The 25,819-nt window shown below is 34.7% G+C and overlaps 1 protein-coding gene across 4 annotated transcripts; it reads right to left on the minus strand.

The window, feature by feature from the left end:
- Window positions 1–3,431: 3,431 nt before the first annotated feature.
- LOC110097635 (sterol 3-beta-glucosyltransferase) lies at window positions 3,432–25,819 on the minus strand. 4 transcript variants are annotated; one of them, XM_020824138.2, is made up of 16 exons: window positions 25,663–25,819; window positions 24,019–24,090; window positions 23,841–23,934; window positions 23,639–23,752; window positions 23,364–23,430; window positions 22,836–22,917; window positions 22,642–22,743; window positions 22,477–22,532; window positions 19,855–19,889; window positions 16,141–16,360; window positions 10,996–11,217; window positions 10,728–10,787; window positions 10,606–10,645; window positions 5,395–5,616; window positions 5,216–5,297; window positions 3,432–3,664 (listed from the first exon to the last, which is right to left on the minus strand). In XM_020824138.2, exons 1-16 carry the CDS (start codon window positions 25,732–25,734, stop codon window positions 3,627–3,629), a joined length of 1,578 nt encoding a protein of 525 aa, XP_020679797.1. In that variant the 5' UTR covers window positions 25,735–25,819; the 3' UTR covers window positions 3,432–3,626. The 4 variants fall into 4 exon arrangements, with proteins under 4 accessions (XP_020679797.1, XP_020679796.1, XP_028557094.1 ...); XM_020824137.2 differs by having other exon boundaries at window positions 23,364–23,434; window positions 23,607–23,752; XM_028701261.1 differs by lacking the exon at window positions 23,639–23,752 and having other exon boundaries at window positions 23,364–23,434; window positions 25,663–25,732.

Here is a 25,819-nt window from a genome sequence, read left to right on the forward strand (position 1 = left end):
AACTCAATGACACAAAAAGTGAACTAATATGAGTCAAAATGAATCCAAATCAAACATTTAAAGTATTTATAAGGACTTCGAGGCATTATAACTCAATGATAACTAAAATCATCTTGTTTATGATCAAATCGAGCAGCTCGACAATACTAATCCCATGAACTCAATGTCATTCAATTAAGAGTTATCAAAGCACTCAAATACTTAATAAATGATATATGATTAAAGGGATCAATATAGATCATTTCGATATAGTGTTTTTTTTCCTTATTCTAACCTAATTTTAAGGAAAAAACATCTAAAAAAGCTATAAATGAGATTATATTTTCTACATAAAGGGAATTTGGGAGCTTAGAAAGTTGAAGAATTTGATTATTTTATTTGATAATTGTCATTAATTATCACAATCAATAACCATGATCACATTCACCTAACTGCTAACATTAACCCTATTGTGGACTGGAACATTCGCAATGGTAGAGAGAAATGGCTTAATGTCTTAGTTTTGAACAAAGATCTTACACACATACAAATAAAGAGAGAGACGTGAGAGAGTCATAAGAGACACTAAGATTTTTACATGAAAAATCCTAAAAAGAGGAAAAACCACGAGGTTGACCTTGTTGAAATGGTTCCACTAGTGTTTATTGTTGATTACAAATGAGGCCCTTTCATGGAGGGAAGGTTTTGGCTTAATGTAGTAAATATACATCATATATAGAACATTACAAGGTGGTAGTTGGAAGAATCTAATGATATGAGAATTGTTCTCAAGAGAGTGTGGGCCTGTTCATTTAGCCAGCAAGATCGTAGTCGGACAACTGTGGTCGGAGGGATCGTAGTTTGCAGACGACAGTGATTAGACAGACCGTACTCAATGGGCTATGGTGGTCCGAGGGACCGTAGTTAGTGGGCAATGTTGGTCGGAGGGACCATAGTCAACGGGCGATGGTGGTCCAAGTGACTGTAGTCGGCATGCGACAGAGGCTACAAGGACTGTAATCAATAGGCAACAGTGTTAAGAGAGACCTCAGTTGGCGATTGATGGGAGGTCGGAGGGACCATAGTCGACGGACGATGGCGGTCAAAGGGACCGTAGTCTGCTGCCGACGTAGGCCGGAGGGATCGTAGTCGGCAGGTGGTGGATGTCACAGTGACTGTAGTCAACGGGAGACATTGGTAAGAGGACCTAGTCGGTGATCAACAAGAGGTCGGAGGGAATATAGTTGGCGAGCGATGGTGGACGTAAGGACCATAGTTAGAAGGCAACAATGGTTAGAGGTATCGTAGTCGGCGGGCAAATGAGGTTGGAGGGATTGGGCGATGGAGGTCAAAGGGACCGTAGTCGGCCGGCAAAGGATCGTAGTCGGCGATTGGTGGTGGTCCGGCAGAGGTCCAAAGATGGTTAGGAGGAATTCTAACGGTGGTCGATGGTAAGGTGGTAGTTCGACGATTGTGGAAGGAAGTTCGGCGGCTTTCGACAACTGGGTGGAGGTTCGACGACCATGCAGTAGTCTGACAAAGGTCAGGTTCGCCGACGGTGGTGTTGAAGCTCTTAAAGCCTAAGAGTTCTCTCCAATATGTAGCCAATGATCCAATCCTCCAACCCCAAGCCCATTTCATGAGAGAAAATGGGGTTTTTTTATAGTTTTTTTTAGAGTGGAATGCCTCATAAATATGGAGAAAATCTAGGGAAGATTTAGAGTGCTCAATCGGACTGCCCATATTGATCCCCCGATCGTAGAACATTTTTCAAGTGTTTAAGTGTCTTAATGATGTCGGAATTCAGCGATCTTAGACTCATTCGATTCACCTTGTCGAGCCACTCGATTGGACTATAAGCATAACATATTTGGATATCATTTTATCATCCAATTAAGCCTTTGAACTTTCCCAATAAACTTCGGGCCTCTGATTTGGACCCATTTAGGCTCGCATTGGACTGATTTTGGTGTCGTTTGGTTCGTCTCTTTGAGATGTTCAGCTTGACTATAAGTTTGCTAAAAATGGAGTTCAAATGGTCTTGAATTTAATTTTAAAAATTTCCAACTTGAATATGCCTCAAGATTCGTGCACGATCAAGACGATTTTTTGTGACGTATCAACCCCCTATCATTTGACTTCATCTATTCAATAATGGGCACCTGATTTATGTTACATTTTTTATGCTTACTAACATTATATAATCATTTTTGCTCTCTATCAATTCTTCTATAATCCCTATAACAATAATATGACAATTATTCTCAATTATATAATCATGTCTTTATCAATTTAAGAAAGAAGATATTGTTGTATCTTGAATTATATAGTCGAATATTCCAACTAATTTTAAACTCATAAATTTTTTTTTTCATTTTTAAAAATTTCACATAAAAATTTCTAATGACTCTTATAACTTCTATCTATTAAAATAAAATAAATAAATAAATTTATATATCTGACTTTTTCTAATAAAATAAAATTTATTCCATAAACTCAGAAATAAATAATAATAATTACTTTATAAAAAGTACAAATCAGCCAGAATTTATTAATTTTAAAATTTATTCTAATTTGACTCAGCACAAATTCATCATATTTTCCACCCCAATTATTATTCTAGAAGATTCTACACACAATCAACAGTTTAAAACATGATAATAATAACAAAAAAGTATTATATAGAGATATTTATGTTAACCAAACATAATCATAGCTCATCATTATAATTTCATTTGAGACAATTTTCTTATAACTTTTTAATACAAAAATTTTTTATTCAATAAATTTTATACTAAAAAATTACTTTAGAAAATAATAATAAAACTATCTCAAATAAAGCATAAATTAATTTGTCAGCTTTCATAAAATCACAAATAATTTATAATTATATAGAAATATTTATGCAAATCATATCAACATATTCTTATTTTTAAAATAAATGATCTAATTATTGTTCTTCACAATCAAATTTATATACTTGAATATAGCACAATCAAATCATAAAAGTTTTGATAAAAATTAAATATATGATATGTAATTTTATGATGAATTTTAATGTTTAGATGCAAATTTTTTAAAATGGAGGTGAAAATAGTAAATTTTATACAGAGTATGCCTTTGTTCTAACCAGAAAACCAAAGAAATATATTTACATAAATTGCAGGAAATTAAAAATGAAAATTCAGAAAGCAGAAAGAAAATCACAGATAAATCTTTATTTCTTACATGGAAGCATAAGAAAAAAGAAAAAATTTTCTGAATGAAATTTTCTTCTATGAAAAATGAAAGCATCAAAATCTTCGACACAACTTCAACTTTATTACTTCAGAAATTAAGATTTCGTTTAAGACAGCTTTCTTACTGTTTTCTAAAATAACTTTTTAATTCAAAATTTTCTAGTTTTAAAATTTTTCTTACTAAAAAGCTATTTTAGAAAGTACTAAAAAAGCTATTCCGAACGGAGCCTATGAGTTCAAATTAAGACTTCGTTTACTAAAAAATTGCTTTAAAAAGTAGTAAGAAAGACGTCCCAAACGAGACCTAAATCATTCAAAAAGCAATAAACATACAACCGACACTTCAGTTAAATACAAGCATCAACATCTCTTACATCATATATATCTCCAGCAGTTGCTTTGAAATGTTCATTGCTTTGTCAGACTTTCACTGCATTTAGGCCCCCCTAAACATGAAAAATATCATTTCATTAAATTTTATCATGATTATGAATAAATATTTTTGGTGTCAAGTTTGCAAAAATCTTCAAAATTATTGTCAAATTTATACATTGGTGCTCAATCTTTTCACCAAAAAAATAAATGCTGGCTATGAATAGAAAACTTTAGTTGGAGCACCCTCCAAAGAAATCTACATAGAAAAAAATCATTAGAGCCTAATCAATTGAGAGAACATCCAATTTTTTTTACTTTGGGAGAGCTTTTGTTGATCTACCTAATCAAAAGATTAGGTGACTTTGAGCTAGCTGACATGATATGATGATGCTTGTGAATGGACAGACCAAATTCATTATGAAATAAACCATTGGCTTGCTTACATAGTGTATATATAACATTAGTCCAGATCAAATTTGAATATCAAAGCTTTAGTTTAGTCAAGCACAAATTACTATAAGCCCTCTACCTCATTTTTTGAATAAAAAATAATATTTAACCAGAAAAAAAAATCTTCTTATTCTTAGACTTAATAGGCTTAATTGCTTCTTTGAACTTGGGACATGTTTGGTTGGGGGCTTCAAACGGCAAGATTAAAGCTTCGTTTGGGATGGCTTTCTTCCTGCTTCTTATTAAAAATTTTGTACTAAAAAATTGCTTTAATAAACAATATAAAAGCCGTCCCAAACAAAGCCTAAGTAGAGTTGAGCAGTTTGGCTGATGAAAAAATAAATTAATGTAAGTTAACATTAAACTAAGAAAAGTATTTAATTATAGTTTAGCTTAAGCTCATTTTTTAATTAAGCATGATGTTTTAATATTCAATAAACATACGTTGATTTGTGATTAAGAGACCTCGAACTCAAACCATAAGAAGAAAAAGACTGGCATATGAAGACAAAACCCTAGAAGCATGCTACTCATACATAGATCGTAAAGCGAGTGAAGATGGCGATGAATAAGAGGAGGAGAAGGGATTAGAGGTGACTATAATTATGAGTGGCAAATGAAAGATACGTACAAAGAAATGTTGTCGAAATTACAAACACATAATCAAAATTACCATCATTATTAGCCTTACTCTAATTATATGAGGTTAGTCATATGAACCTCATTCTCCATTCTTCTTTTTGTGCATCATCAACATTAATAATATCCCAACTATTTGGGCTTTTGGCATTAGGAATCATTATTTTTTATTTTCTAGTGTTGGGTGTTGTTTAACAGTTTAAGCCTATTCATCATAAGATCAATTTGAACAACTTTTATTGATGTTATCTAAAGTCTACTCTTTTTTCCTCAAAATCTTTCTATATTATGTTTATTACTATATCCAAATGCAATTTCTAATCTTCATTGTACATGTCCAAACCATTTAAGACTATGTTCACCTATCTTATCATCCATGGATGTCACTCCATCCATCCCTCTTATATAATCATTTCCTAATTTGCAACACATATACTTTAATATTCTCATTTAAACTGCTCAACATTTTTTTTACCGAAAAATACTCAAATATATAAAAATTACAGTTCTTAGCAGAATTTTAACTTCCATACCTTGATTATGACAGATTATTCCATCTCTAGCCGGATTAATCACCTGTTCCCTGAGGATCCTGAGAGCCTCTGCAACACCATCCTAATACAACAGGCAATTATATAATCAGTTAAGTCAAAACTCCAGTTTTAATTATTCACAAAAAGGAAGGCTTGTTAACAATACTGTATAAACAAACCTCAACTGATAAACTTTCAGCAATCTTCAGTGCTTGCTCCTTCATTGTGGAAGATAAGGCCAAATTTATAGCCTTGGTTAACTTATCTGCAGCTTTCTTGACGCTTGTGGCATCATTGTTATCTGGAACAAGATTTTGTCTCTCTAATGGCTCTGGTGCAACTCCCAACCAACATAATCTCTCAGCCCAATAAAACTGATCTAGTATGAAAGGACAGAGGATCTAACAAAAGAAGAAAAATGGGGGGATTTGAGAAAATATAAATAGATGACATAAGTTAAAAAGAGTTGAAAGTATCATTAATAATGTGAAACAACATGCGGTGAATCACGAATTGCACTTAAGAAATTAATAGAAGCAATGACCTTTAGCTTGCTACCAAAACTCTTTGTTTACTCAAGTTGAGTTTAAGAGTAAGACATAGATAGATTAAGCAATGACAATAAATTACATGTAGACAGTTGAGGAGCCTCACAAAATAACACCAAAATTCAACTAATACAAATAGCTCGAAATAATCAAAAGCCTCAAATTTAATATCTAGATCCTTCACCTTGAGATCCGTCACTCATATTGAAAGTGGTGGCTAGCGGAAGAGAACGGTAAGTAGACTTAGCGATGCCACTAATAGGAAAGTGATCTTGAGAGGACTTGTCGCCGGGAAAGAAGCCGGTTTCGGAGGAGAGGGTGGACGGCCGTCAATGATCCACGTGTAGACGGAGAAGTGGTCGTCAATGGAATCCACTAGTGTTGGTAAGATCCGATCCAAGTATTCTTCGACGGTGTCGTTGAAATCAAAGCCAACGTCGAAGAAGGGTGATTTGAGGATGTCAACTCTTCCTTGGTTGTCGTACTCAAACCCGAAGTTCCACTCGGGTTCCTCCATGCGTTCTTGCCGGGAGCTGATGGAACATGCTGGGAGGAGAAGCAAGAGGTCACCAAATATGAAATAACGTCAGGTTGCTGTAGTTGGAGGAATGGCTTGGGTGGGAGAAATCCAGCCAACGCCAAGGAGGAGCTCGGGTAGGAGAAACAAGCCTCAGACCAAGGCAATTTCAGATTTTTTGAAATTTGATTTAGGGAGGAGACGTGGGGTGGGAAAGCCAATTTGAAAATCAAAATAGTTTCCAAATGAAGTGCCAACGGTTAATGAGGGATTAGAGGTTTTAATGGGAAGCAATTAATATAATTGAAAGGAGAATTAATAGGCAAGGGTGGCCGGCCATATAGCAAGGAGAGAGATTATGGAATTTGGAAGGTGGGGCCCACGTTTGAATAAATAATTCCGCAATTAATTCTAAAATATTAATTTCAGATTTTATTTAGGTTTAAGTAACTGCCCAAAATTGATTTAAATGAGAGGGAAATAGGAGTTTGAATTTCAAATATAATCAAATGCTATTAATTGCCTGCCATAATATGGATTATTAATTAGGCAATTAATCAATCCTCAGACGTTTGAAATTCACGGGCTGGGCAAACAGGGAGAGCCGGCGGCAAGGGCTGCAGAAAAAATTTCAGTGGGCTGGGCTCACGGTGGGGGCTGTCAGCTGTGGAGTTGGGGATTGGAGGAGGGGGTGGTGGCTAAGGAGGACACTGGGCCGGCGGCCAAAAGTCTGGAGAGTGGGGTGGCCGACGGGAGAAGGCAGCCAAGGTGGCCGGCGGCTTGAGCAGGTCAAGGCTAGGCGGCGGCAAAAGCAAGGGAGGGGAAGAGAGGGAAAATTCAAGGGATTCGAGCGACCATGAAATTACTAACCTCAATTATAATCAATTTGAATTTCCACAAGATTGGCTAATACGAAACTAGAACTCACAAAGAGATCTAGTCTTCTCCGGCGAACTCACTAAGAGATCTTGGAGGGAGGAACTCATAAAGAGAACAATGATCAAATTTCATTTCATCAAAACTAACTCATTCCAATACATGATGCCTCATATAAGGAGGTCCAAAAATTATTTAAAAAAAATGAAAAGACAGAAATACCCTCGGGGCTACATAAGCAAAACAATGCCCTCAGGGGCAAACTCGGAAAACTAAAAGTACATATGAAATAAGCTGTAAATAAATCAGAAATAGAGGCTCTGGATCGTAGCCGTCGATCTGCGTCGCCGGCGATGATACACGTGTCGAAATCTGATGTCCCCATCAATTAATATCTTTATGATCGTGATAATAGTGTTAAATGTTTAAGAAGTTGGATTTTAAAGTATTTGTTTCGTAGAAGTAAAACTACAACTACTACTACTGTGATGAAGGGAATTGGCGCTTGCTGGCAACAAAATCTACCACACTGTTACTGTTGGCAAGGACTAGTATGGCAGGAGGGAGTTCAGGTGCTGTTATTGTAGTAGGAACTAGGTCTGCATGTGTAATATTTAAAAGCATGGACTGGTCCAGGTATTTCTATCTCCAAATCTCACGCCCCAGACTGACCCCTCCCTCTCCTTCGCCCGGATCGCAACAAATCGCATGCAATCAGTCGCCTGCTCGCAAGCCTCTTTCCCCTCCTGTGCAATCGCGATAATTTCGCAATCCCGCCACTGCTTTCAATTCTCCCACTCCATGCTCTCTCTCGCCATTTAAGGAAACAAAGAAAACTTAAGGCATCGAATTTCCCTTCTCCCTCTTGCAGCAGCTGCCAGACCTCCCATATCCTTCCTTTTTGTTTCTCTTGCAAACAATAGCCGTCGAGCACCCTCTCCTACTTCTTCTTTGGCAACAACTTCTCCTCCCCTCTCCTACTTCTTCTTTGGCAACAACTTCTCCTCCCGAGCACAGCCTTTGGCAAACATATCCCAATCTCCTCTTATTCTATAGTAAGCTCATTTTCCTCTCCTCTCTTTCTTCTTCTTATAGTTTTAGTCACCGTATTAAATAATTTTTTTGTTTATAATGAGAATCAAGTTTTGATTCATATTGATTTTTTTATAGCCTAGAATTTCTAGTTTTTGGATTTTAGCTTGTATGAAAGAAATCCTTATTTGTGATTAATGATTCAAGTAGATTAAATTATATAGTCTTGATCTTTTCATTGCCTCATAAATATTACTTTATTAATTACTTTTAGTGAGGAAACTTTTAACTTGTTATCGGCTTAATCTAATTAGAATAATTATAAGGTTAATAGTAATCTTTGCGATAGTTAATGTTAATGCTAAAACATGGTAGCTAAGGTCATTTAGCAGGAATGTTTCCAAAGGTGTGGTTATAATTGCTTTGTTCTTGCTTGTAGGACCTTCGAGTTATTGCCCTTGTCGGTTGATTATCGTATAAGCTTGGAGTTTCGTGTCGCTCGCCTAAAAGTAAGTAATTATTATTTATTTTAGTGTAAACGTACCCTTCCTTAAAAGAGGTGTAACATGTGCTATTTATATTCTTTTATAAATTATTTAAATTGTCAATCCTAATATTGCAAATCCTTTCATTTTATTCATATGCTCATAATAAATTAGCAAGCTCATAAATAAAATCTTTTGATTTATTGATGCATAACCTCCTTTATGTCAATTTTGTATATTTTAAATCTTTTTGGTTATAAACTTTATTATTTGCATGTTGATGTAGATAATTAATGTGAGTTATTCGTAAAAGAACTTGTAATAAATAATTGTGAGTATATCGGTAAAACCATATTGGTTTTTGGCTAGTTAGAGTCGACGGACTCCCAGAGTAACAACTCGACAAAAAATCATTAGATTTCCTTAGGTTAGAGTTTACCTTCCAGATGACGGGTATATGATAAACCTATAATAGATATATATGCATTAATGTAAGAAAATATAAGTGAATATGAATTGAAAATAATAAATGACTTACAGGTCATTGTGAGGTTCAAGGATACCTATTGTGGTGCATTTGAGAACATTGAAATGATTTGACATCAATAGCTAATTGGCATATATACATGCATATTAGATTATGTTGTAGAAACATAGCATATCTCATGGTTGTTTTATTTATTTATTTAGTGATTATAGGTTACTACTCTCCTCATTTGGCTGTTCATACTACATGACCCACTATTTTTCCATTTATATTTTGATATATAGGAGTAATTTGATGAACACCTGTTGTCTTTTTCAGCAGGTCCTGCAAATGTGTTTGGTGGACTGCCACCTCAGGAGCAGGGTCACCAGCAATAGATTGCTTTGGTATTTATTATTTTGTAGCAATTGATTATGCTTTTTGATTATGAGGAATGGGTAGTTTCTTTTCTACTTTTTGTTCTATTTATATTCATTTTGACTTGTATCAGAAACTATTGTTATTTTGATGCATTGATTATTTGATCTTCTATTAATGAATTGGTATATATATATATATATATATATATATATAATGTTATATCTCTTGTATATGCATGCTCAAAACATGTCTTTTTATCCCTTAATCGTGTCCCCGGCAACCGGACCCCGGTGTGATAGTATGGGGATAGGAAAGATCCATTGCTAGAGAAATTGAAGGAGTATTGAAATTGAAATTTTGATTCAGCCCAAAACTAACTGATGATAAAACCCATCTTAATTTCCTATTTATTGACGTACAAAAGGGATAACAAAATTTAAATAAATAATTAGAATAGATAAGAATGCATAAAAATGATTTTTATCCCTAAATGCAATCCCCAAGCCTAAATTTAAGACATGAAACATGAAACGAACTTTCATATTTCAAGAAAATAGAATTAAATAAAAATGAAAGTACTAAGGTTCGCAATATTTATGAATTGATTATAATTTTAAGAATAATAACTATCACTTAGATGAAGGTCAAAGATGCAAATGATAAGTTTGTCATACTTTAATTGGGTTGATCTTTGATAGACCCAAACTATAGCCTGTTTGGATTGATTTTCTCATCTAAATTTTTTTCTTGATGAATCAAAATTTGTGGTCAAGTTCATTTAATGCATTCAAAACTGATTCCAAAGGTAAAAATTATAGGTCAAAACTAATGATGAATGCATTTTAAAGACTTTGATGGCCGGCCCCATGAAAGATTGGAGGCATTTTCAATAGAGTCGTAAAGGAAGAATTCAAAATTAAAGCAAGAAGACTTATCATCATTCCCTGCTTGGCTGTCCCATGCATGGTTGGAAGATCAGCAGTTAAAATGCAAAATTATATTTTATTTTCATGCCATCCATGTTTTGGAAAATTCTATTACAAAAGTAAAAATGAAAGGGTACTTTGTAGTTAGTAGAAGACAACCTGGGGAACACCAGCATGAAGTGCTGCAGCAGTGGTTCCGCTGTGACCAATTCCATAAGTTTTCTTGTTAAAATATTGAAAGTGATAAAAAAAAAAAAGATTTAGCTGAAATAGAACAGCACCTGCCTCCATGATGAACTACAGCTGCACACCTTGGGAACAGCCAGATGTATGGAGCGGTTCTGTTTATTTTTAATCAAATAAAACAACAAAAAAGTCTCAGGTCATCATCAGATTTGTAAAATAGAACTTGATAATGCCCTGCATGGAAGATTAAAGCTTCGTTTGGGACGGCTTTCTTTATGCTTCTTAAAGCAGCTTTTTAGTATAAAAATTTTACTTCAAGAAGCAGTAAAAAACCGTCCCAAACAAAGCCTAAAAGGTGCTTACCCAGAAAAACAAAGGAGCCTATCACTAAAAATAAGTCTGCAATCTTTCCCACAATTTGGATTGGATAGATTCTCTGAACTTGGTGAGGTGCCAGAAAATAAACGTATGGCAGCATCTAATGGCTCATATCCTGCTGAGAAAAGGATAAATCTGTAACTTGTGCTCTTTATAACAGCTTCAAGAACTGAAAGAAATGCCACGGGATTTCTAATGAAGCCCATGCTGTAGAATTTATGAATGTAAAAATCAAGTGTTAGTTGGATAATGCAGATTGTATTTATTGCAAATTAAAAAATGAAATGGGCGTTGTAGGTGCATTATACATGTCCATTGCTAGTATTGCATGACATTGCATTTCACAATTTCAACCATGGAGAAACTATTCTGAGCGGAGGCCGGAGACAGCTCTACGTCCGGAGACGAATCAAATGCAGCCACGTCAACGGTACCGAGCAATACCGAGCCATGGTACAAAGTGAAGGGGTGACGTGACGTATTCTGGTTGATCTCCGGACAGCGTTCGGCGTCCACACAGAATAATTTATCCTCTTACACTGCTTTTCATAATTATTCATGCAAGTAAGAGCATTTCTAGCCATGGAAACTTAACAAGTTATGGTGGCTTTCAAAAGAAATCAACATAATGAGAATCCTAATGGGAATGGATTAGCATCGGACCAGTCAGCTCGTTCGTTCAATCATTCCAAAAACAAAATAAGGTTTAAATATGTTCATGACTTTTTTAAAAAAAAGCCTCCAAAACAAGAGAATTTTAACATTCCCATTCCCTTCGTCCATCCCTCCTTGCAAGCTAACTCAAGGCGTCCATCACTCCAAATGTTGAAATTATAGCTGGTGTTTACGAAGGCTTTCTCTAAACTATCCTAGCTCTCTTGCATCACTAACATTTCGACAAAGCTTGAACTGTTGGATCCAAAAATGTTCATGGATAATACTAGAATCTTACTGACAAGCATAACACGACAAATACAACGAGTATATATGAATTGGAATCCCAAGCCTTCCCCTTGAGTAGAAATAACTTAGTGAGCCAGGCCTTCCCTTTAACCACATATTTATAGGTTCAAGCCAAATTTTGGCACTACTGGAGAAATAATATCCAATAAGAACATACATAGCTAGGCTTAGCAGTTTCTTGTTGTAATAATACATGAGATGTGTGAACAGAATACATTGAAGTTCCTTAGTTGAAGCCAACATTCGAGGAGAAGGCCGTGGCTGACTTTGGCAAATGTAGTCAATAAATTCAAAGCTCAGGCAAGTCATTCTAAAGTAGGAGTGACTTAAAGCGAGTAGTCTCAGGTAAGTTCAAAAACAATTTCATGTACTCGGTACTCTAGGCTGAAGCTCTCTAATGATTGCTGTGAGTACATCATTATGTTTTGAGTTTCTGAGAGTCTTTGATGACTTCACTATTTTTAAAGGTTCAAGCCAAGTTTTGGCGCTACAGAAAGTTGCTTGTTGTAATAATAAATGAGCTGAATGGCCAGAATCCATTGAAGATCCTTAGTTGAAGCCAACACTCTAGGAGAAGGCGGGGGCTGCTTTAGCAAATGTAGTCAGTAACTTCAAAGCTCAGGCGAGTCATTCTGAAGTAGAAGTGACTTAAGAGCGTGTAGTCTCAGATGAATTCAAAAATAATTTCAAGCTTGTAGTATCAGATGAGTTCAAAAATAATTTCATGTACACGGTACTCGTTATAATGTTGCAAGTTGCTGCGAGTCCTTGAAGACTTCACTATACCTCTAGCAAATTCAATATTATACATTTTACTTAGCATACGGAACCAGACCGACTCAAGTTAAAACTATCTTTAAGATATTTGGATATGCATCTTTGATAAGGCTTGAATATTTCAAACCATGCAGTTATGCAGTGCCTTGGTTCATGATGACACCAGTGCATAAGCAAGGGATGGAGAATAACCTGGTAAAATTGAGGCGACATTAGACATTGATAATTATTGAATGATCTTGGGGCTCACATCACAACTGACATCACAAATAGAGCTTCTTCCATTCTCCCACACACAACTAGCTATATGTAGGACACGCAAATTAACCAATCTTGATAAAAGGGATGCTTAAGCACACGGATTAAGGCTCCCAATCATAGATTGGTCCTCTTATGACCCTTAGATTGAAATTCATGAGTCTTACATCTTCTTCTAGCCATATTAACCCTCTTGAGTACTTTTTTTTTTTTTAAATAGCCTTAATTTATGTCCATTGTAAGAATTTTGAAGAAGTTTATAAATATACTTCCACACTTTGTATAGAATCAAAACATAAAATTCAAAGTAATTTTTCTACTTTTTTACTTTTCAACTTTTCTGCAATAACAATGTAGTACTTCTACTATAAACAATGGTATGGAAGTGAGGTAGGTTGGTAAGGTGGTCTGAACATCTTGATTGACATAGGATAAAGCAATAGTATAGAAATCATGCATCAATCAAAGGAGCTATCTGATAGAAAATACTTGAGTTCGCAAGTAATCCAAGAAGAAATGCTCGAGTTTGCAAGCAAACCTAGCAATAATTGGCCAAAACAGCGAGAAAAACAAGAAAATCTGGAATAAATCAATCTAAAAAATGATAGATTGCAATAGTAGAATCAAAGCAAAGCAAACTCCAAGCAAGATACAATTGATCCTCAATTCAAGAGGAGGATCGTCTCTCTCAATCTCTAGATTGTGGATCTAGAGCCCAAGAAAGCAAGAAAACTCCAAGAGAACAACTCCAAATCATGCATAACCCTAACCGTAATCCCTCCTCTCATACGTAAAGCATACAATTAATTATTTAAAGCTAAATTACTCCCTTGCCCTTGCCGCCCCATCCTTTGCCTCCAATTCCTTCGAATTTGAATCCCTAGTGGGCCCCACTCCTTCCTCTCTCCTTATGCTGCTGCCCCTCCTCCTGTAGCAAAGAACCGGCCTATTCAAAGAGGCCGGTTGGGGTTGGGCCGGTCCACTAGGGACCGGTCTAACACTATCATTGACAGTGAAGTTATCAGTGCAATTTCTCAAAGACAACAGTCATAGTGATCATCAAAAAGGGGAAGGAATACCAACTACATCGCTCCAAGAATACTAACTGAACAGGGTAAATTGGGTTCAGTCTTTTCAATTCAGCTTTGTTCTATTCAACACAACTAAGACTTTGGTCTTGGGTGACAATAATAACAAGAAGCCTTTATCCCACTATATGGGTCAAGTAAATGAATCATTTTTCTTCATCGTGTCATATTAAAAATCAAATTCTTATTTAAATCCAATAAGAAAAAAGTCATTTCTAAACTTTTTAACTAAGTCTTTTTAGATCTACCTCTATCTTTTTTAACATAGATTGGATCTAATACATATACTCTCCTAACATGATTATCGGAAGGCCGACATTTTATGTGACCAAATAATCTAAGGCATAGATTAATCAAACATTACACTAAGACTTTGGTCTTGAGTGACAGATGGACAAAAAAAGGAAACCAATCAATACCCAGTCAAATCGGTTGGTATGACCAGATCACCAGATTAATCAAACATTGCAAACATTGTGTAGTAGCAGATGTTTCAAAAAACAATGAAGCTTTTCAATGTGCAAGGCATCATTACGAATTAGAAATATTAAGTTTCAAAGAATTGTCTAAAAACATAAACAAAGGACCAAATTTTTCTATGTCAAAAAACATCAAGTGATATCTAAGAAGGATTGACAAAAAAGGATGACCGCCAAGGCAAATGGCAGATTATATACGAGATTAGCACAGCTAGGCTGGAAAAAATATGTGGAAGATGGAGATAACTGGTATTTAAAGCCATTTGGTTGATGATTTTTCTCGGTTCAATCCCCATGGTTCTTTTATGCTCAAATTCATCATGTCAGATATTTGGAAAAGCAGACTAGCACGTTTTAATATTTGATGCAAGCAAAAAATTAGGAAAGCCCCTAATTTTTTGCAAGCAAAAGAAACACTTCCTAGGATTAAAGAAAATACATAAAATACCCTAAAGTAGACAAAATACAACAATTAAACCAAAAACAACTTCACTTTTATAATAGAAAGACACAACTTTTGACAAAACATAAAAGACCTAAAATTGCATTTCCATCGCCTGAGAAGAAGGATACAATTGGGGTAGTCACATGCGGATAGAAGAATGAGATAAGAAACCGAGACGAAAGAGAGGACAAGCTCGCAAGCTTTCCTAGAGGAAGAGAGGAATGGAACAAGCTCGCAAGCTTTTCCACGAACAAATCTGCAGGTTTTGGCTTCCAAAAATCACTCCATAACCCTTTTTTTTATTCATACAAAACACCTAATATTTATAGGAGAAAAGAGAGCAGCCAAACAGCCCATAAAACACCTCCAAATAAACCAATCATGTAAGGGAAATGAAAGGCCGGCTGGCTGTCCAGAAACAACAACCAAACAGCCCAAAAAAAGGCCAAAATTAATTCCATAACAGCACCCAAAAAGGCCACACAAAAAATCAACAAAAGCAGTCACGAGACAAGCAGCCAGGGGAGGAATCGAAGAGGCAAAAGCAGCCACGGGAGAAGCAGCCAGGGAAGGAATCGAAGGGGCAGCACAGGGAGCCGGGACAGCATCCAGGGAACCGAAACAGACAGCACAAGGGGAAGGAACCATTCACGGGAAGGCAGCCAAGGGGAGGAAACTAAGGGGACACAGGGAAAGGAAAGAGGCAAGAAACCACTCCATTAATGAGCTATCAAGTGCAATTACTCCTCCAAATAATGAGCTAAAACATCAGCTCAAGTAATAATGAGCTAGAACCAAGTAGCTCCCAATAATTTAGCTCAAAACCTAAGCAGCCAAGGCCCAACCCGAGAGGCAACTAGCAGCCCAAAAATCAAAAGAACCCAAGCAACTTGTACACCCAAAGCTTGCCTACATCAATGTCTTTACAATTTTATTGACTCGTTGGAGTCAATATTAAGAGAAGTACCATCGTAAACCGAATTGACCAACATAATGAAAAACGATAGCATATGTTGTAAGAGATTTCAAGAAATGTGATTCATAAAAAAAAAAAAAAGAAACTAGCCAAAGTGTCAGAAACAAACAAGTATTTATGCAAAATAAAAAGTTTAGAACTTGCCTTCCAATAGAACTTAGTCCAATAAAAATGGATAACCGTGAACTAGATTCATCCATGAGAAAGCTTTGTAAATCAGCATGATTTGCACAGAGCTCGCTTTTCTTGATTAAGCATTTAGAGGAAGTTGAGGACAGCATTTCCCTGCATCTACTGCACGAAAATTGCCATTCTAGAGGTAGAAACCAAAATCCACACACATGAGCATTTGATGGCCAGTACCCTGTTATACATGTCATTCAAGTCAAAACAATAAAAACAAGATAAAAAGAAAGGATAAAATAGACAACAACAGTAACATTAAGCCTTTATCCCACTTTGTGAGGTCGGCTACATGAATCCTTCTTCATCCCACTTTGTGAGGTCGGCTATATGAATCCTTCTTCTCTATTATGTCTTGCTAAGAGTCAAACTCTCATTTAAATCTAATATATATATAAAAAAAAACATTTTTAATATTTTCTAACCAAGTCTTTTTAAGTCTATCTCTACCTTTTTTAACATAAGCCAAATCTAATACATCAACTCTCCAACTAAGTCATCAGAAGGCTGATGTTTTGTATCCAAACCAGCTAAGGCGACTCTCTCTAATCTTATATGTCACTAGAGTTACTCCAACCTTTAGACTCTAAGGTTGACCTCCAAAATTCAAATTTTTCTTCAACTCCCTCTCTAGTATTATCAACAAGAAGAATATCATCAGTACAAAGCATACACAAATTGCAAATGTCTAGTAAGAACATCCAAGACTAAAGCAAAAAGATATGGGTTTAAAGATGATCCTTGACATAATCCAATTAAAATAGGAAAATACTTGGTCGAACTGTAAAACCCGAAATTCGTCATTTGAGTGCGTCGCACGCATATCGATGCGCCGCGACGAACTTAAGTGAAATTTCGATGTCGTCGGAATTCGACGAAATAAATTTTATTAAATTCGTCAAGAAATTTTGATCGAAACGGTATAAAAAACTTGTAGTTAATTTCGCTCGGTTTGGGAATTAAAATTCGCCGAAGTGCTTTAAGTAACATTTGGCTTGTTTTACCCATTTTACCCTTTCATATGATAATAGAAATATTAATAGGATAAGGGCACATGCATAATTTTCCTTTGCCCATTTTCCTTAAGCCCTCATCAGCCAAAGGGAGAAGGGGAGAAACGGCGTCGGCTTGGTCTCTCCGGCAAGATTACGGCGAGTTTCCGGCGAGAGTCTTTAGGAAAAGCGTAGGGGGAGACTTGAGGTAAGCTCTTCTTAAAGGATATGAAGGTTTTCTTGAGATTTTTCATAGAAAAAAATTTTAGGGTTTGATTTTTTTTAGAAATTTCTTTAGGAAATCTTTAGGGTTTGTTTAGGTCTATGATTTCCTATCCAACAAGTTAAAATTTTTGAAGAAAAACATTAAATCCTAAAATTAGGGTCTCTTTTTTTATGAAATTTTTATGGGAATGGCTAGAAGAATATTAGGGGAGGCTTTTGGTATAAAAAATGTAATTTTTCTTTAAGCAATTTTGAGTGTAAAAATTTGGGAAAGTTTAGGATTTTTTTGCAAACTTAGTTTTTGTAGGTTGCATGTTCACTAAGTATGTTCCTAAGGGCTTAGAGAAGCCTCTAATTGAGGAATTTGAGAGAAAAACATTTTTCCTAATTTTTATCTAAAATTAATCCGAAAATTATTAATATTATTTACTAATTAGATGAAGGGAATGTTTTTGCATGCTTAAGAGATGAAAATATCAAATATTGAAAGTCTAAATTTTGGGATTTTTGACAAATCCGAAAATAACATTTAATTTTAAATAAAATTAAAAATATTGGAGATTTAAATACTTGTAAAAGTAATTGATAATCTCTTTTCCCTTAGGTTGGAATAAGGAAAGGTGGTGAGGATTTGTGCGGGAATTTTGCAAAGAAAAGCTTGAGGGTAAGTGACTCTACATGCTAGGGAACGTGTTCATTTCGTTATATATACATATATATTGTTTTATGTTATTATTTGCAAAGAAGATAGAAATTTTATGTTCAAAGTCTATATGTCATGTTCACGCTCAATTGTTACTTAATGGTTTTAAATTATATGTTAGAAAACTCCTTAGCAATTCATATGAAATCATGAGCATTTTCGTATTTTCATGCTTAAATCTATCATACCTATGAAATGTGTACCATATATGAAATGCATAGCTTGTGATTGTTGATGGCAGAGTATCAATATGTGGCTCTTTGAGCAAAGACGGCCTTTGAGGCAATATGGAACGAAATGAAAATGATATGGTCATTAATGATGTGTACCTGATCAGTACAATTCGGTACTCCGGGACGGATGTAGAAAGATAAGCATATGAAAGCATATCTAATGTTAAGCAAGCATATCTCATGTTAAGCAAGTATATCTCATGTTGAGCACATAGTCAACTTAGTACCTACTTCAAGACATACATTAGCACATGTTATTAACCTACAAACTATCTTCTTTTATATGCACATGAACTTTAGCTGTAGTTGTCAATTACTGAGCGTAGCTCACTCCCTAGATTTGAAAATTTTCAGGAGAACCTTCTCATAAGTGATGGCGGATCACCCGAGGTATACTTACAGTCGTCGAGCAACGGGTGACAGGTTCTTTTATTGCTTTTCTTAGTTGTGGTTCCTTGCTTTACTTTTGGATGGCGTGCATAGCATGAATAGTTAGAAGTTTGTCATCTTGTATATTGTGAAAACTCTATGGAATGGAAATAAAATTTTAGATGCGCTTTTTGTTCTTGAAGATTGTTTAGAAAAATTTTGTTTACATGAAAGATGAATAGTGATTGATCTGAATGTTCAATTTCGTTCGCGCCTCGTATATACGAGCTAACCAGGCCGGATCGTGACACGAACCACCTTATCTTTGAACACAAGTAATAGTTCCTACATACATAAAATAAAGAAGGTACAAAAAGCTTGTAAAATTGGTGGTTTGACGCAGTTCAAATTAAAAGCACATAGAGAAATTAAAGATATTCCTTTTTATCTAAGAAACAAAAGGAAAGGAAAAATAATGAGGAGAGAGAACATAACACAAGTCAAAAGGAGACATGTATGCACAAAAAAAGTTCTAGATAATCTAGGCCAGATAGAGATAAAATAAATCCTCATATAACAATAAGACTAATGAGATCTAATTAAGTTGATAATGACCTACTTCCGGAATACCTCCTTACTACATTTAAGAATCCATTGAAATAACTTTAGTGATATGCATCTCATCAATTAAATTTAGGGTTTGTTTGTGGCAGCTTTTTCACAAAGTCACGTCTTAATTTTGCTAAATATTATTGTTGCTTTTCAAAAATATTTTTTACGATTAGATCCGCTAGAATGTGCTATTTGTAAGAAAGTTGTTATACAAACATTTCAAAAAAAAGCAAAATTTATAAAACCCACAATAGCTTTAAAAAAATGCATTATTACCGCAACAACTTTACAAATATTTTTACAAATACCCATAACACCTTTAATAGCATAACTACATAATTCCAATGATGTTTAGTTTAAATGATGTTTACACTGACGACCATAAATTCAGTTAACTCCATTTTTTTCACCAAAAGAAGATTACAAGACCAAAATTAATTGAAATAATAAGGTAAAAGCAAATGGAGCTAAAATATATAGAACATTAGAAACAAAAAAAATGGGACAAAATATTCCTTGCATTGAAGTTCAGGTATTATACCCGGGCATTCCACAATCTCCTTGCTGAACCCATATCTGATCATTAAAATACAAACTCACAAATGTTAGCAGTATTTTAGCCAATTAAAAATAAAACAACTCAAACTAGAAAATGCAAGGATATTAATATAATAACATTCAATTCATTTGGGGTTGCTATGACTATTTATAAACGTAAAAGTAGAGTTACCGTAGAGAAAAGTTTTTTTTTTAGTTATTGTAAGTACTATAATTTCTTTAAGTTGGATAACAAGCAGATTTAATTGTTTAAAAGAACTCTAATCACAAAATATTCTGAAAGACGATAAGAAATTTATAAACAAATAAGTTGTGGCAGCTTTCTGACAAAACAAAAAATCTTTTTTTGAATTCAAGAGTGGCAGGAAAAAGCTCATGGCCAAGCCATCAAACTTGCTCAAATTAGCAGACCAGAAAGTAAAACTTCAGATAAAAAAACCAACTCTGAATTTCAATTACCTATCTGCCGTTAACCTACTTCCACTCGTTGCCTTGGTGTAGAGGAAAACTGGAAGGAGTTGCTGGTTCATAGTTCAAAAATTGAAAAAACTTGATGTAGTCCATATTTAAGTTTCACTGACTACTATTAAGCCCTCAACAATAAATGGGGCTAAAAATTATTATTATTGATTTACAAGCACCTTATCATTTATATTCAACCTCCAGAGCCAAGCTGCTCATATTTTATGTACGGTTTGGTTGTTATACTAAATATACAAGTAGTTAATAGCCATTACTACATACCATCATTTGCTAGTGTGAACCTATTTAAACATAGAGAGGGAAAAATAGAAAATTTAAAAGAAGATCAATGCACAAAAACACACAGAATTTAATACATATTCATTCAATTGATGGCAAATATCTCTTGATGCAACTGCATATTTCACAATGATTTGATTGTGAAGAATTGCAACTTTAATTCCTCTAATACAAATATAACTCGGCATCCCACTACTAAGTAAGTGAAAGTATTTTCTTTGTGGAGCAAAAACTAACCTCCACAATTTAACAAACAAAAATAAAAAAATAAAAAAATTGTCGGCTAGAGTGACCTGTATAGTGAAAATTTTAAAAATTACACTATTGCATATATTACATCTTTATAAATTCAATAAATTTTACACTAATTATTGGGTGCTATGAAATACTACGAAGAAAATGAATTTGGGTGCATGGAGTTATCAATTTCGATGAGTAGCAGCTACTTCTTCTAAGGATTTTATCATCTCTTCCCTTAAAATTAGCAATAGAACACAGCCTATATGATGTGAAACGTACATGCGATGGAGTTACTTTAGGAAATTATAGAATAAAATACGCTACTACATAAAATGACAAAATACAAGTCATGCTCGTGGCCGTCGATCTCCGGCGTCGAAAATGCTGACGATGTCCTCATCACTATATTACCAAGATGTAGTAGTGGGATCAGAGAGTATTTCAAACTTTTCAATCTGAAGTTGTTCAGCCCATCAAGCTTTCTGAAAAAAGATGAGTTGTATGCTATCTAGTTTATTTGATACTGGAGCCAAAAAGATTCCAACAGCTAAAAATCAAGCACAATGATTAGTTCAATGTGTTCATATGAATAAAATCATGGAAGTATATTATTTTATGTTGTTGCAACAAAAAATAAGTAAAAGTTCTGAGTAAACTTCCCCAATTATCACAATTATAAATTCATACGTTGTACCGTTGGTGTGATCCCAATTTGTGGTGTGGAGGATTCATTGTACTGATAGGTTAAATCTAAGACAGATTTTTTACTTTCTACAGCATACATTGAGGGGCAATGGGTTTCCCCTTGATCTTTTCTCACTTTTATGGGTAAAACAAGAAAAGGACAGCAGTTAAATAGTTGTCTCCTTCCTTGTACTTGTCGTGCTGGTGGCTAGTAGTGTACATGCATTGAATTGGCCTAGAGCTAGGTTGCCGGCTGGTGCAGGCAAAAAATAGAGGAAATTTTTGGTTCTAAGTTCTAACTGAAGGAATCTGAAAACGGATTGATAGAGGGAAAGGAGAAATATAACCAGTATTTGAAGAAAAGGAAATCATAGAATAATAGGAATCAATTTTCATATAATAAAAACTTAATTTCAGATTACAGACTTGATCTTTATTTATAGAAATAAAAAATACATCAATCTATTTGAATTCAAAGAAGCTAGAAAAATAGGAACTAATCCTTAAAAATAACTAGCAACACCTAGATTCTCTCCATTAAAAGTGGTCGGCCCTTTAGATAAGTATGAAAAATTGGTGGAGTGATTTGATTCTCTTGAAGAGCATTTCTCTTTCTACCCTCCTTGGCCACCCCCCTTACTGGAAATTCAAAGGGCAATTTTGCAATTAAATCCCAGCTCAATTCAATTTTATCCTTCAAGGTTAATTTTACAATTTTTCTAAGAGCCTCCTGGATCACAGTGTGATGGTAAAAAATAATTGTGTGGTTCCTCATTTGATCACAAATTCAGTCAATCTTAAAAAATGGATCCAAGGTGTATAATTCAGTTCTGATATGATAAAAAACAAGATAAATCACACAGATATTGAAATTATAAGCAATTTATGCCTCACAAGTGTTGAAATTTAGGATTCTTACAGCAGCAATGATGATTTTTTCCTCATGTGCCACATTGGTAGATTGGTTACAGGATCCTGAAGTTATTATTAAGCATATTGACACAAATAAATTATAGGTTTGTAGAAATCAATAAAAAATAGGAAAATTTTAGCAAGCATTGATTCCAAATATGCTTATACACACCGTAAAAGGAAGAGAGCCTAGATGTAAACATTCACTTCTCCATGAACCCCATTCTTCCGTGAAGAGTGGCCACATCCAGTGGATAACATCATTCCAGCAGATCTGCTTATATGGAAAGATGACAGTTCTCAAAAAATAAAAGATGAAGGAAGCAATTTAGATTGACAGGGTGAAAAAAGGCCTTAGAAAGTTACATCATTAGCATAAGCTTCATGAAAATATTTGTATAAAAGAGTGAACTCCTTTTTGAAACAGCGTTCAAATGAAGAAGGAGCGCTGACAAAATGCAAAGTAAATGTCATTTTTAATTCACATTAAGGCTTCATTTGGGATGGCTTTTTTACTGCTTCTTAAAGTAGCTTTTGAGTACAAAAATTTTAACTTTTGTACTAGAAAGTTGTTTTAAGAAGCAGCAAGAAAGCCGTCCCAAACGAAGCCTAAAAGACACATGAGCAGGATGTTAAAACAGCAATTTGCAAGAAACTACATAAGAATATAATGAAGAGAACATGATAAAATCATAAAAATAACGTTCTGATTTTGTGAGTCTAGCATTAACAAGCTAGTGCATGAAGGAAGCAAGAATTCAAAATGTTTTGCCGATATTTGCATTTCATATGAAATAACCTATGCTAACACGAGAATAGGAACGGGCCAAATGGAATTGTCAGTTCATAAAACTGCTATCTATAGCATATTAAAAATAAATGTGATTTCAGTACCTATAGGGAACAACATAAGGAGCAGCAACCACACATTGTATTTGATATAATTCTGCAATACTCCAGCCTTCCTGGAATAACGCATATTAAGAAAAGTGTTCAGTTAAAATATTTGGTTAACCAACATATGAAGGCCTTGAAAATAGCATCGCCATTTGGGACAATGTTATTTAAATGAATCCAAAGGAAAGATAGCAGAATAAGTTTTTTTTTTTCTTTTTTTCTTTTTTTATTAATCAGTACCAAGGCAAAGAAATTGATCACAATAAAATCACCCTTTAAGCAAGGACCATCTCCAAAAACTTTTGCAACAGCAGATAAGCACTCTTGTTTATGTTCGGTTTTAATCTTCATCTTGTACATCGCAAAGGATGGGGACTTGGGATCATCTAAGTCAAAACCCCAATTGAAGGTCATAGGCTCATAGCTCATGATGAAAGAGGGAATTCAAACTAAGATTCACCCAAGTGGTCTCACCTGATACGGCGTCAAACTGATGTGCAGAAAGTACTGATGGAGTTGAAACTGATATATAGGAAACATTTTTGGCTTTCAGATGATAGATTAAATTCTGTAAAAGCGATTAAAAACAAAGACGTAAATATGGACTCACAATTCAGAATCAACTGGTATGCAGAGATCATTGTTTTACAACCTGATGCTCTGCATGGCTGATGAACACCACATGGTAGTGTTTCTGGTCATTTGCAAGAGCAGCGGCAATAGCCTGACAAAAAAATAAGTGAAGTTTTAGATATCAGCCATGTTTGTTGTAGATCAAATACAACTATATAACTACATATAAAAAAGTGGGAATCAAACATTGATCCAGCTGAAGTATCTCTATGCGATAGACATCATCAAAATTTTGTTTTTGGTAACAAGTGATAAAGTTCAATAATTCCTCATGAAAATTTATTGACTCAAGAAATGTGATAATGTGGAATTGTGGATTAGACTTTTTTTTAAGTGAGCATAGAACCAGATATACTCTCTTGTTTGGAAGAGAGGAAGATGGGTTATTCGCATTTCGGGTTTATATAATTCTATGTTATTGAGATATCAATATTACTAAGATATCATACTCTATTTGTAAAATAATATATGTTTGATTCAATGTTATTCTATTTTATAATGTCAATATTTTCAAAAATATAATTGTTTGGTTCAATGTTATCTTTAGAGTCCTATACACTTGTGGTAAAATTACCATCGAACCCATCGAACAATATTTAGTATTAATTAGGGGAAACCTCATTAGAATAAACACATAAAATTAATTTTTTACCTTGTCATTCACAAGATGAAGTATGAAAGAGCTACTATGTCATTTTGAACAAGATTGATTTGCAAAACTGGAAGTCAGAGTGACAAGTTCCAACAGATAGGAAGCTCATGCATCATAGAAAAAGGGAAAGCGCAATAGGAGATTCGCCATCATATGCTCGAGAAGAGACTATTGCAACTCATCGACCGTGAGGTGCATAACATGACACTTTTGGGGCTTCAAATATGTAGATGTTGAGCAATATATGGATGTTGCCCTGTTTTGAGTGACATCTACAACTGTGAAACCCCTCATGAAAATGAACCTACTCTTAACATCGAAACTCATTTTGTGTAACAATTGAAATTTTATTAGATATTCCAAAGTTAAGCATGCTCGTATAAGAGCACTCTTAGGATGGATGATCTCCTGAGAAGTTACACCAATGGTACAAAATCTTGAGGCTATTGGGCCAAAGTAGATAGCATATCTATAATTAAGAGTTTGAGTTATTACAATAAGTCCTCAAACATAAATTCCGCTTTTCAATTTCTTATTTAAAGATGCCAATGAAGCATAAATCTGACGTCTTCTCGTAACATTAAATAGCATTGCAATGTCCGCAAACCAAACAGCCTCTTCATTTCATTATCAGAGGTGAATTGAAAGCTAAAGGAATCATTAGAAACACCACTTGAAGAAGTATACAGATGCCTCCGAACTATACAGGTTTAAGTAAAAATCTAATTTCATAGCCATCCGGACCGCATTGCAATACGACGAACATAAGCCAAACAACTAAGCAGAAAGACATGAGATTTAGAAGATCATGACATAACTGATTCGGCAGTGAGTACGAACAAACTACCTTGTATTTAGTAAGACGATGCCATAGATACTCATTCTCAAGCGGAAGAAAATAAAATGAAAAAAAAAAAATTTTTGATTAAGAAGTTGTTACACCCCTTAGGGTTTGCTACTTTGATTCTTCCGTGCAGCTACTTAAGGTGAGAAAAGAATGAAATAAATTACCGCAAGAGGAAAGACGTCGCCTTTAGTGCCGAAGGCCATGAACACTGCTCGAGGTCTAGGTTCTGTCTCCATTTTTTTCCCACCAACACCTCCGTCCAAAAAGAAACACAGCCTGAATTTATATGACTGACGCGTTACAGTTAGAATATCTGAATAT

Source organism: Dendrobium catenatum, unplaced genomic scaffold (genome assembly GCF_001605985.2).
Source record: "Dendrobium catenatum unplaced genomic scaffold, ASM160598v2 fragScaff_scaffold_1659, whole genome shotgun sequence".
Classification (NCBI taxonomy): domain Eukaryota; kingdom Viridiplantae; phylum Streptophyta; class Magnoliopsida; order Asparagales; family Orchidaceae; genus Dendrobium; species Dendrobium catenatum.